The sequence below is a fragment of the Tasmannia lanceolata genome, unplaced genomic scaffold (genome assembly GCF_043159265.1).
Source record: "Tasmannia lanceolata isolate RefF3 unplaced genomic scaffold, GAP_Taslan_0.1 ptg000037l, whole genome shotgun sequence".
Taxonomy (NCBI): Eukaryota; Viridiplantae; Streptophyta; class Magnoliopsida; order Canellales; family Winteraceae; genus Tasmannia; species Tasmannia lanceolata.
Window position 1 is genome coordinate 60862957 of NW_027518714.1, and position 13879 is coordinate 60876835.

General features: G+C 38.3%; 1 protein-coding gene across 1 annotated transcript; it reads left to right on the forward strand.

Moving 5' to 3' along the window:
• The first annotated feature begins 2543 nt into the window (after positions 1 to 2543).
• LOC143861693 (transcription factor bHLH62-like) lies at positions 2544 to 6382 on the forward strand. Its single transcript, XM_077372569.1, has 8 exons — positions 2544 to 4106; positions 4315 to 4545; positions 4648 to 4713; positions 4812 to 4880; positions 4963 to 5034; positions 5128 to 5349; positions 5458 to 5551; positions 5640 to 6382. Exons 1-8 carry the CDS (start codon positions 3135 to 3137, stop codon positions 5675 to 5677), a joined length of 1764 nt encoding a protein of 587 aa, XP_077228684.1. The 5' UTR covers positions 2544 to 3134; the 3' UTR covers positions 5678 to 6382.
• Positions 6383 to 13879: the final 7497 nt, after the last annotated feature.

Genomic DNA, 13879 nt, shown 5'->3' on the forward strand with positions numbered 1-13879 from the left:
GATTACTTATTCCACTACTCTCAAGTCTATACCGCGCATCCAAAGAGACCCTCAGGCATTGTCTTCTTCCTTCAGCTCCATATATATTGCAAACTCCCAAAATCTTAGACTTAGCTCACAATATTATTGTTTTCTAAAAATATTGAAAATTCAAAAATAATCAAATATTTCGTTCGACTAAACACCAAAAGAAAACTTTCCTATAAAATTAGGAAAAAAGTGCATTGCTAAGATGAAGATTTCCCCCCCAATTTTTCAACCTACTCTCATGCCTTCCTGACTCACTCTTCCTTACCTCTCTCTACACTATCCGTATCTAATGAATAGATAAATGAAGATTCTATGAATTTTTGTCATGGCTGTCAAACATACTCTTAGGACATGTTGGGCCACCATCTAAAAATGTTCCATGGAATATTTGTGGGGCCAGTTGTGAGAGATGGGCGGGAGAGGGAGATTTTAAGAGGGTAGAGTGAGGAGAGGATGAAAAGCTCCTTAAAAACCAAGAAAGCAAAAAATCAATTTTAATTAGGTATTTTGTTTTCACTAGTTTTTCGGGATTTTCAATGCTCTCTCTCTCTCTCTCTCTAATATCCCCATGGAATAATTTTTAATGGTTGCCCAACATGGCTTTAGCTTCTAACGGATTTCTAAGTTGAGATCAGTGGAGAGGTAAAAAAAAAAAAGAGATGGATATGAGAGAATAGGAGAGGATGTAGCCTAGGCAGGTGATGTGAACCCGACATAACCCAAATTAAAAGGGGGAGGCTAGAATTTAATGCAATGATTGACTCTTGGGCTGGTCATATAGTCGTGTATTAAATTAACGATGGAATAAATATTTCCATTTAGCAATCAAAAATTAAGAGAATATTTTCCTAATTTACTTCTGACATTTTAACCCACCTGGCCTTTCTCTTGACTCCAATCATTCACAATATAATATCTAACTAATCACCCCCTTCTCTTTTTACCTTCCTAAAAGCCTGTAGAAATAGAAAAAGTAAAAAGTAGAGAGAGAGAGAGAGATCCATTTGATAAAGCTCTACTGAGCTCCAATCAGAAAATTATGTTGGACAAGCATGTGCCCACCAACAGCAATCCAGAGTGACATGTTAAAATACAAGCTGAATTATAAAAGACAAAATAAAAAATAAATAAAAGACAAAGAAAACCCAACTTTTCTTAAACTTGTTTTATAGTTTACTAGGGCTGGCAATTTCACCCGAAAAAGCGGGGATCCGCCCCGCCCCGCCCCGTTTGGGGAGGGGATTCCCCGATTTGAAAGGGGAAGGGGAAGGGGAAGGGGATTATAAAAATTCCCCGGTGCGGGGAGGGGAAGGGGAAGGGGATGGAGTTGTCCCCGCCCCGCCCCGCCCCACCCCGACCCGCCCCGCTAATCAATGCCATTTTTTTGTAAATTTTTAAGTGTTTTTTTTAAGGAAAACTACTAGAAACTCTGTGGATCGGCTACAAGATTCCCCCAAACATAAACTTAGCTTGTCTTTTCCTTTTAATTAGCTTCTGAGAGCATTTTGGGAACTATAATAACCTTTTCACAGATGTTGAAATAATAAAGACAAGCTGAGAGCCTGAGACGCTGAGTGTATGCAATTATCAAAAAATCGTAGTGCCAACAAAATTTTAGGGTTGGATTGCAGGTTTTAATTTTCAACAAGAAAAATTTAGCTACTAGAAATTTGTTTCATGTCAGCACTAGACTGAATTGCAGTTAAAGAAATAAGTCATTTGTTGATTTTGTTCTCTTCTCCATTCTCATTTCTCATGCTCATCTGGGGGTTAACATGCTATACAGAATGAACTAATGAACATTATTTTGCGTGTGTGAGCGCCCACTTATGGACTTTTAAAGTTCATTGTGACTACTGAAATAGTTACTTTTTGCACATTAGCTGTCTGTTAATGAAGGTAATCCTGGTGCTCATTTCCTATTTATCATTCCATAATTTATGCAGAAAATTGCTGAAAGATGAGGTCCTGTTGTTATTTATGTTTGTTGTCTCATCCATGCATTTCTGATTTTGTCCATCTGTTTGTTGATCACATGAATAGAATCATAGCATTCATCACAATATTGTCTGTAATGGACGTAGAAGAAAGAAGCTCTGTTTGCTGGTTTGATTGGGTTCCAAAGTGGGGGCGGGGCGGGGATTTTGTCCCCGAAGGATGCGGGGAGGGGAAGGGGAAGGGGAAGGGGAAGGGGATTAGATATTCCCCGCGGGGAGGGGAGGGGGATTCCCCACCATCCCCGCAGAGGGGAAGGGGAAGGGGACCCCAACATCCGGCCCCGACCCGCCCCGTTGCCACCCCTATAGTTTACCTGCTTTGTTCTCAGTCTCCCTTTACCTCCCACTAGGAAAAAGGTCAAAGTAAAAAAAACTAAAAAGATGGATGAACAGCATAAAAGGAATTAAATTTCTGTTTCAGTAATCTCCTCTTCTCTCTTTTATCTTTTTTTATCATTAATCTACACCTCTCTCTCTCTCTCTAGACTCTACATTAATCATTGATTTCACCATAGACAAACTGAGTTGTTTTGGGCCTGTAGAAAGAACGATAAAACCCCCACTACACCCATCACTTTCCTTCCCTTTCTCTTTCTCTCTGCATAAGCTTTTCAAACCTCTCTCCTCTTTCTAGAGCTTTCATGGGCTCATGGCAAAAATATTCATTTAATTTCAAAACCGTCCTCCGGGGGGAACACAGCTGGTTTGACGTCCAAGACCCGGCATCTAATACCGCCGATCGCGGAAGGCTGCTTAAAAAGGTCAACACTTAACATTTTTTTCCCATCATTTCTCAACCTTCTCTTTCTTTTTCTCTCCTTCACCTTCTCTGCTTTTCTCCACAAACCCACCATCTCCCTCTTTCTCCCAACACTTACATTAACTAAAACATTGTTTCATCTTCAAATTCATTAAACCCATTTCCCATTTTCCTCCTCAGTGTAATTTCTTGTCTTTTTTTGTCCAGACACCCCCATTAGAAGACCCAAATCTCCTCCCTTTTCTTCTGGGTTTTGTTTTTTTTTTGCTTTTTTTCATCTGGGTCTGTGACCTTTTGGCTATTTATCACTTTTTTGCATCTGGGTCTGTGATATTTTGGCGGTTTATATGGAAAAGGAGAAGTTTTTTCTGAATGACACTAGTCCCCCTTCTCTGAGTTACAGAGAATCTTCTTCTCCACCCAATTGGCAATCTTCTTCTACTATGGATGTTCAATTTGGAGATTTAAATTGTTCTTCTGATCAATTAACTTCTTGTTTCCTCAATCTCAATTGGGATAATTCAATAGATCAGAGCGCCCCATTCGAATCAGAACTGAGCTCTATCGTCTCTTCCCCGGTGGCGTCAAATGTTCCTAACGAGAGCATTGTTATCAGAGAATTGATTGGGAAATTGGGGAGCATTTGTAACTCTGGGGAAATCTCGCCACAATCTCAGAGATTAGGGATTGGTGGAAATAACAATAGTACAAACACTTCATGTTATAGTACTCCTTTGAATTCTCCCCCTAAGCTTAATCTTTCCATGATGGATCATCAGGCCAGAGGGAATTTGCCCGTTTGGGGGAATTCTATGATGAATAATACACATCACACTTTGGCGACATTCGCCAGTGATCCTGGATTTGCAGAGAGGGCTGCTAAATTCTCATGTTTTGGTAGTAGAAATTTCAACCAATTTGGGTTACCTGAAACTGAATTACCTTATAGATCTGTTCCTAGGATGGAAAATGGCAAGATCTCAAGGGTCTCAAGTAGCCAGTCTCTTAGGGCTGGATCTCAGACAGGCGTTTTGGAGAATAAGGAGTTCACATTACAAGATGAGATGAGGTCTGCCTCTGCTTCAGCGTCTGTTTGTGCGTCTGTTTCGGACAAGAAATTCAATAGATTATCGAGGTCGTCTAGCCCCGACGACACAGAATTCAGTAATGCTCAAGACGAATTTTCTGGGTCTGATCCAATTACTGGTGGGGAGCTCTGCGTGAAAGGATCAAATGAGATAAATGCTAGAAAACGAAAAGCTACTCTGAAGGGCAAACCAAAGGAAATTGCTTCCTCTCTCTCTGCTAAAGATCCCAAGGTATGTTAAATTGTTAATTGCTACTTGTAGATTTTGACTCAAATTCTCAATTAAGCATCTTGGGGGTACTAAATGATCGAAAATTGATTTTCACTCAAATCCTCAATTAAGCATCTTGGAGATACTAAATGATCCAAAATTAATTTTCTCTCAAATTCTCAATTAAGCATCTTGGGGATACTAAATGATTCAAAATTCTCCCTTGCAGGCAGCTGAAGATGATTCAAATGCGAAGCGAAGCAAACCATCAGAAGACACTGTAATTGGAAAGGATGCGGCGAAGCCAAAGTTCGAACAGAATGGCAGTGCGAGCGGAGGGGATGGTGGTCAGAAGGAAACAAAAGATAATTCCAGGCCTCCGGAACCGCCAAAGCAAGATTATATCCATGTCAGAGCAAGAAGAGGCCAAGCTACAGATAGCCACAGTCTAGCTGAAAGGGTAAGAAGCAAATAATTTCCACTCTTGAGTGTATGATTCTTTGTTTTTAGTTTTTACCATTGTCAGTAGATTTTTGTTAACTCTGCCTTTGTTCTATGCCAGGTCAGAAGGGAAAAGATTAGCGAACGGATGAAGTTCCTGCAAGATCTTGTACCAGGTTGCAATAAGGTATGGAAAGATAACCAATTAGTACTGTTGTATTCATACATTTATGAAAAGTTGGCTTAATTAGAAAATTCAACTTTAACTCTGAATCCTTGTTGTAGATAACCGGTAAAGCAGTTATGCTTGATGAAATTATAAACTATGTACAGTCATTACAGCGTCAGGTCGAGGTAAATTCAGATTGCACATCAAATTATGTTGTCCTAAACATATATTAGGTTTGTGCTGCTGACATTCTGTCATGTTTTCCAGTTCCTTTCTATGAAGTTATCTACTGTGAATCCGAGGCTAGATTTCAACATGGAGACTCTCCTCTCAAAAGATGTAAGTCGTGTGATTAAGAATAATGCCTAAGTTCTCTTCTTTGATGCTTTTATTTTGTGCCCACCAATTATGTTTTTTGCCTTGCGAATTCAGATACTTCAATCGCGTGGTTCAGTTCCACAGATGGTGTTCCCATTAGACTCCTCAGTGTCAGCATTTTCATTCAACCACCAACCTCAACAGGGACCCCTACAGAGTGTTGTATCGAATGGGTCGGAGACCCAATGCTCTGTAAATCCATCAGATGCCACACTACGCCGAACTCTAGGCATGCAGCTACCTACTGTTGATGGATATGGCAATACTTCTTCTCAGGTAATTCTTTTGAATTTTGAAATGGCCCGTCTTTCAAGCCTCCCAGCACAGTTGCATCATCTCTACCCATACAAATTAATAAGCAAGACATGAAATTTCGATTTTCAGCTTGCGGCATTCTGGGAGGATGATCTCCAAAGTGTCGTCCAGATGGGTTTTGGACAGAACCAGGAAACAATATTCACATCACAAACTTTTCCTGGTATGAAAAGAATAATGTCCTGCAAATTTGATTCCATAGGATTTAAGAGTTCTAATTTACTGATGGATAATTAATTCATCTGATTCAGGCTCATTGCCCACAGCTCACATGAAAATTGAGATCTGATCCCCATCAATCTTTGAGCAAGACTCCTTGGAGCTGCTCTCAAGTCTGGCCTTTGTATATACAGAGACATTGGTTGGAATCGGCACATGGGCTTCTGAGCGCTTGATCTTTACGTGTGGGAAAACTTCTCTTCTTTTTGCTACCCATTTGGAAACTGATTTTTTGGAAAACTCTCACAACTATCCATTGTAAAATGCTAGACTAATTGCATCCTGTGGTGCCAAAGTTACGACCACATGTAAGATGTAACAAGGTAGAGGGGAAATTTGGAGAGACATGCCACCTAACGTCTGATTTGATTATGTTGGTGTTGTCATTCAGAATATCACTATTCTTAATTCATTGTGATGTTTCCACAATGTTGTCGCAGCAATTATCGCCTTAATCTCGTTGCTTTACTTGAAAACTTTGGACAGGGATTGATTTGAGTGGCTTGCAAAATAATGTTACGTATTGGAATCTAAATTGTTACTTGTAACCAGCTGTTAAGGGGACCCAGAGGTCTCTCAAGTCCAACCAAGAGATGATTTGAGATACCTTTTACAAATTCTATTTCTGGATGAGTGGCATTTAGCTGGAGTCAACTTCAATTTTTAGCACCCAAGGCCCCATTTTCTGCACCTGTACTTTTCAAAATCCAACCAACAGTAGAAATTCCTTCTATTTGTAAGCCTTACTGTATATAAGAGCCCTTTTTATTGTGTACTGGAGTGCTGGCACTCACAAACTTTTGTGATGAGAATGACATCGAAGGGCCCAAGTTGAGGTTGACTAGGCCCAATAAATCTGAAAGCTCTACTACCAACTAACCCGTCTGCTAAAAAGCTTCGCAGTCAATTGTTAAGTTGATAAAGAATAATGTACTGGAAAAATCAATGTAGATACCCTCCACAGGATAACAACTACTTTATGAAAGGCTGCCATAAAATCACAGTTTCCAGACCCTAAACACAGAATTAACCTCCCTTTCCTGAGCTAATTAGCTGTTTTATTATCTAGCTGCTGATCTGATATTGCATACAAATTTGCATTTACAGTAGCTGAAGTACCCGAAATCAATTAACTAAACAAAGTGGTGAATCAATTGGAAAATCACCACTAAATAGGACAGGATACATAATTGACGTATTGTTGTCGATAGTATCCGAAGAAAATCCAAGTGCTAGAAGGTTATAGCATTGTGATGTGCTGCCCCTCTAATCGGATAAGCATCCTATTGTTATCTTACATTTATGCATCCTATAAGTTAAACTTAGTGCATCCGTGGGTATCCTCTAAGAGTTCTTCCAAAATGGCTGGCTTAATGTTCCATTTGCAAGTAAGATTAACTTAAAATTAACCTTATTTGGAAATAATTATAAATTTTAATGGAATCCAAAGCATAGTTTTGAAACTCCCCTGTGTCATTGTTGACTTGCCCCCAGTCGACTCCCTTTTACCTTAGCCGCATTCTTGTCCTAGTCCGCATTTTGCCTTACAAAGTCAATCAAAACTCCTTTCACATTCCGTAGTTATGACCGCGTCAGCCTAGTACTTGGCCAAATCAACGGAGTACTCAATCACCTCAACCGAGTACTCAATCGCACCAAATCACTAGGATTTTCTTTGGCCACGTTTTGGCCGCATTTGCATTTTGAAACAGTGATCCAAAGAGGCCCTTAATTAACAGACCTTTTCTTGTTCATCTGATGCACAATGAGCGTATAAAACCCCTTTTTGCTAGAAAGAAATCAGGCTTACAGAGTGACCCCGGGCGTTGTTACTTGTAAATGTGAACAGGAGATAAATCTGTTAGGAGATTGCACGTGGTTTACGGGTCTTAGTTCAAGTCCCCTCGGAGTTACCCGATGAACATGGTTTACGGGTGATTGCGTGCATCCATAGGGATTAGTCCTACCCTAAAATGGGATGGGGATACCCTATGTCCAAAAAAAAAAATCTGTTAGGAGAGATGGATGTGCTTGTGGGTTCAAATGATCATTACAGGAGGCCCAATAGCCCGGCTGTCACTCTTTTTATCGGTGGAAATCCATGTTTCTATGCTTTTCACCTCAACAAACATTGCTTTAACTTGGGTTTGTGATTTTTGTGGGGAGAACACAGGCTGTGAAAAATCATTTGTTACGAACCCGGATCGGTTCGCAACGATTTTGATCCTCTTAGAGGGAAGATCAGCCTCTTGACCCACTTTGAGGGAAGGGTCGTTCCTCCTTCTGTACAAAAACACAAGTTTGGGATAACTTTCTTTATTCCTTTCAAAAGACTGGTTACACGTTATTTAAAACATAGTTACCACTCCATCTAAAACTCCTACTACAAATCTAGAATCTAGACAACCCTTATCTATAAAGAGCAAATATAAAAAGCGTAATTATCTAAACTAATTTACACTACTCAAGTGGGACCCATTTTGGTACGTAACATTCCACCGGCCTTGAAATCAACCTTGTCCTCAAGGTTGGGCATTTTCCGAAAGTCTTTTTCCTTTCTATTCCTTTTCTTCTTCTTCTCTTCGTCTTTCGATTAGTCATCATGATGTTATCGAAGCTCCTTGGTTGTGCTTCTTAGAAGTAATTTATATTTTGATAGACGGATGGTTGTGGGTGAGAATCCTTTCGATTGTATTGGACAGATTGAGAGGAAGAGGGACCGTAGACTCTTCGGCGATGACGATGACGATGACCTTTCTTTTGTGCCTTTTCTTCTATCTGCTTTATTTCTCTCTTCTTTTCTCTCATTTTTCTGTTTCTTCTTTTCTTTTTCATCACACAAGCCTTCTCGACGATTTTTTCATTGAACTCTTCATTCAACTTCATCAAACATGGAGGCTCTTCTATCTTCACGCCCAACGAGACTACATCTTGTTGAACTTGGCATTCATGGAAGCTAGGTGCCTTTTGATCTCCCTAATCGTCTCATCCCACGGATCCATTGCTCCTTCGATTTTCTTCTCTAAGGCCCAGATCGTGCTACTTTGATACCAATTGCTATGAACTCGGATCAGTTCGCAACGATTTTGATCCTCCTAGAGGGAAGATCAGCCTCTTGACCCACTTTCAGGGAAGGGTCGTTCCTCCTTCTGTGCAAAAACACAAATTTGGGATAACTTTCTTCATTCCTTTCAAAAGACCGGTTACATGTTATTTAAAACATAGTTGCCATTCCATCTAAAACTCCTATTACAAATCTAGAATCTAGATAACCCTTATCTATAAGACTACTATTTCCAACGAACTAAAGAGCAAATCTAAAAATCGTAATTATCTAAACTAATTTACACTGCTCAAGTAGGACCCATTTTGGTACGTAACATCATTGGTTTCACCAACCATGGTTATCCATGCTTTCCAACCCTAGTAGTATTTGCATTTCAAATGTGGAGGCCATTTTATTCATCTGGTTGGAGTATTTGTATGTCAGTGGCACATCCTTTTCTTCTCCTTAAATTAGATAGGTGGGCTCTTTACATTTCAGTGGCATTTTCTCTCTCTAAATTGAACTTAAATGAATTTATTCATGTCACTGTCAAGCCTGTTTCTTCTATTTCAGTTGAATGGTTGAAGTAATTTTCACTTAAATAATTCATGGTGAAAATTGCTTTCTTTTCTAATTGAATAGTTGGGTTATGGCCATTATAACATGTCACTTTCAAACCTTTTATCCTCTGTCTATTAGCATTTACAGTTTCATTGTGGAAGCATATTTTCTTTCCAAAATTAGATGGCTGGGGTATTTCCATGCCACCCACTGTTCAGATCTATCCCCTCATTTTTTTTGTTAAATGTCTTGGAATTGGCCCACAAGTGCATCCATGTCATAGTAGACAAGGCCACAAGCTCTTTGTTTTATGGTCTCATTGACATGATGGACTCTTTTATTCCAGTCCTTTCGTTGGGAGACTGCCTTAGTAATTATTTGTGGATTGTCTTTGCCTGCCTCCCAATATATACAGGAGCAACTGACATATTGGCTCTGATCCACTTAAAGATTGCCCCCCATCCTCTTGACATCCAAACCAACACAGAGATTATCTGAACTAGAAAGCATCATATTAAGATTTTCTAAATGGGAATATATTTACATCTGGATCCGGCCAATCCAGTCGGAACCTCTCAATAACTTAGATGAGATTTAAAGCAGGATAATATTCCTTCTGGGTTTCATTTATATTACAATTTTTTTTTAAAAAAAGAAATAATTTTGGAGAGAGTAGTGTGTTGGGATAACTTATTTAAGAACAGTAATAGCAAATGTAAATACGAAAAATGGTTGATGTCTATGACTACTTTTCTGTTCATTCACTAAAGTGGATAATAGGATCTAATCTTTTACTGGACTATTACTAATCCGTTCTGGGTTAGGCAAAATCTGTTACATTTCAAATAATCAAGGACCATATGATTCTCCCGATTAACCTTTTGGTGTCCACTGTACTCTTTTAGCCATATCCAAGTGTAGAAGAAAAACCTTGAAATCAGTGTTTAAGTATGGCAGTTAAAGGTGACAATTAAACTCAATTTAATGAACTGGTTTGTGCCATGCTTTATACAGTTTTTAATTTATGTTCTTCGTCTCTTATTTCAAGATTTTCTCATTCTGGGGAAAATATAAACATTGTTAAATCTCAGCAATGGAAAGAGAAAAAACAGACAAATGAATAATTCATTCAACTCTCTTCCAGACAAGATCCAAACTTGACTTTGAGCAAGACCCATGCACTGGTCCTTAAATGGGTGAGGACCAGTTACAAAGATGATCAATTCCAAAGCTACTGAGGTATAACAAAGTTCTGAAGTACAATTCAAAAAAAAAAAAAAAAAAAGCTCTGAAGTCATGCATGCATAATTCTGCCACCCGTATTACATTTTAGATGCTGATTTGAAAGTAATACATGCATAATTTTGCCACCCATATTACATTTTAGGTTCTGGTTTGATCATCATCCTCTAAACCATGAAGTGGGTTCATTCGTTCTCAAGAATTCACCATTTCCCCCATGGAAGAATGGCACAAATTTTTTTCCATCATTGATAATGATAATCCCAATCCATCATATCTCATAGCTATGTCGAAATCTCTTCAAGGAAGTGGTTTGAGATTAGAAATTTCTCTTCTCCATTTCTTCTTCAGCTTATCAGTTTCTTTGTATGCTTTCTCAGCCTCTTGGTCGGCCAGCACTGCTCTCTTTTGCAAGATGTTAAGGTGAGAGAAAACAAGTAATGCAACTAGGATTTACATTGATGCAAGTCATGCTATTATTTATAATAAATTACAATAAGTATGACTTATGCCTCTTGTACTAATAAACCATCAATAAAAAATGTAATTTACAAGTAACTGATTTTATAGGTATCCCAAATAGCATGATATTCCACCATACCACAATTGTTTCTGTAACTTCTATACACTTCATAAGTCAGGATAATCCCCGTGTTATTATAATGATTAGATTTTGATCTTCTAATCTCGGGAAAAAACAACTTGGGTATTCCATAGTTACCAGATTTTAATCTTCTAATGCAACTGTGATTTATGTGGTTTAACCAAGAAAATATAGAGAAATTAATAGCACTGAGTTCAATAGAATACAAATGTTATAGTTTTAAATATGAAATGAAGATCTGTTGTAAACAATAATTTTTATTCATTCATCAGTGCTGCTGTTATACTGTACTTTAGTAGCTAGGGTTGGCATTATTCATAGTTCAATACAATAACAACATTATGACATAAAACTGGTATACAAATATCTGCTCTGAACAATATTTTTTGTTTCTCCATCATCACTACGGTTATTCCTTTCTTTTTAGTAATTAAGGCTAGCAATTCCAATCACTTATGAACCAATTCTAATCAGTACAATTGAAAAATGCATCATTCTCAACACCAAGTAAAATTGGGGTTTATTATCGTTATACTATATTGCAAGCTTGGCAAGAACAGTATAGCAAATGAACACGGTATAGAAACATGTTGTAGACATAGCTATTTGTTTCTCATCGATTGTACTGTTGTCTATAGTGATTTTTAGTCTCTGAAGCTTGACAACATTATCAATGAACACCTTCTCAGCACATAGAAACTGGGCTCGTTTTTATATTTAGGAAATTGGAAAGTACTAAGTAATTTTTATTATAGAAGTGATAACTCAACTTGTAGGGAATCAAACCGGGAAGAACTCACCCCTATAAGCTAGCTGTTAGAGGAGGGTTGCCCATTCCCTTATAACCCATCCGCATCCATTTCACATGTCCGATGTGGGACTATTGCTTTTGCGTGGAACCCCAATACAACTAATTATGAAAATTGAAGTAGCATTGTTTCTCAATTTTAAGTAACACTGCTATTACCTTGTAACCTTCTGCACTGGACTTTATGGTATGAGTTATGCATGAGTCTTTAATCAAATTAATAACAAGAGGTCAAATTTCAAGTTTCCCTGAGGAAATACTTATCGTGGAATGGGTTTCCTTTGTAATGGGAAACAATTTTCAGTTACAACGATTTCTTTCTAAAAACAGAATGCGGAAGAATCAAATTGCAATGTACCTTTAAAACCTGCAAGTGTTTTGCTCATCTACTAAGGCTCCGTTTCTTTCGACGTAAAAATGGACGGAAAATTTGTTTCATGTTGTAAAAATGAACATCAAACAAATTTTACATCCATTTTTACATTGAAAGAAACGGAGCCTAAGTCAAGTTAGTTCAACTCACAACCCTTGTTTGGTTGAGATCCACTTTGACACTTGGTTCCTGGTGCAAAAATACATCAAAGGGTCATTAAGACTTGCTACACGAGTGAAGGCAAAGAAAAGAGGGGCCAACTGGGCCGAACCGGTGATATCATGATCACAGCAGCACATTGCCACTGTTTATGTCAATAGAGAGCTTACTTGTGTTCAAAGCAGGGTGAGAACCCCCTATAGCCATGCCTTCTTCCACTGAAGTGTTTTTGGACATTTTTTTTTTGAACTTTCTAAGTTTGTTGGGATGGGTTTAAGAGGTATCCTATTTGGGACGAAAATCCCACTTTATTCTTTAGTGTGCTTAGGAAAGTGTCTTGGCCATAGATTATGGGGTTTAGACTTCTTTCTTGTTAGGTAATAGCTTAGGGTTTTCTCTCTTAGCTATTAAATGCAGTTAGTTCAACTCACAACCCATGTTTGGTTGTGAGCCACTTCGACACTTGACTCCTGATGCACAAAGACATCAAAGAGTCATTAAGAATTGTTACAGGAGAAAAAACAAAGAAAAGATGGCCAAGTGGGCGAAGTGTATGACGACATGTCGATGCAAGGGCATGTCATTATTGATGTCAACAGAGAGCTTACAAATGATTTCATCAAAGCTAAGTAACTGGGAAGCTCTAGGGGACTTCTTTTGAAACATCTTATTTACATTTTGAGACCTATTTCTTATTTGACTTCTTAAGGGAGTGTGTTGGAAATAGAATTTGAGGGGAGTATATGTGTTTTAGATTTCTTACTTATTAGATAACAAAAGGTTGATTTTTAATACTACTAATGGCGGCTATGGGTAGCTCTAGGGGACTTTTTCTGAAGCATCTTATTGTCATTACGGGATTGTTGTTTTCACAATTCATCACATAGTATATCAACCTTGCTAAGTTTTCCTCTATAGATTGTGACTACTACTACTTGTTTTCTTCTTTGTGTGGATGGTTTGACGATATCCATGAAGTTTACTTCCTACAGGATATGCATCCATGTCAGTGGATTCTTATGATCTCATGTTTTATTGTGACTTATTTTGGGGACTGAGTTCTGTCGCTGCTTATTGTGTTTTGAACCTACCTTTGTGAAAACACTGTTCTTTTTCTCTTTGCAGTGGTCCTTAGAAACACTCTCTATTTACAAGGTTGTCATCCCTTGCCTTCTTTGCCTTCCCAACAATAGTTGCGAGTGTTCTAAAATTTCAAATATCTGTGATTTATTTTGTAGACATTGATTTGAGTAGAACCTCCTCAGACCTACACCTAGGTCGATAGATTGTGGGCTGAAGTTGTTGATCTAGAACCCATTGGAAAGCCGTACTGATCAATTTATGATTATTATGACTTCAACTAATCAGTATTTTGTAAGCTTTCTCAAATCACAACCACTTGGTTTTCCATCACTGTTTACTTCTGCAAGATGTTAAGGAGCGAGAAAACCATTACGCAACTGTGATTTACATTGACAC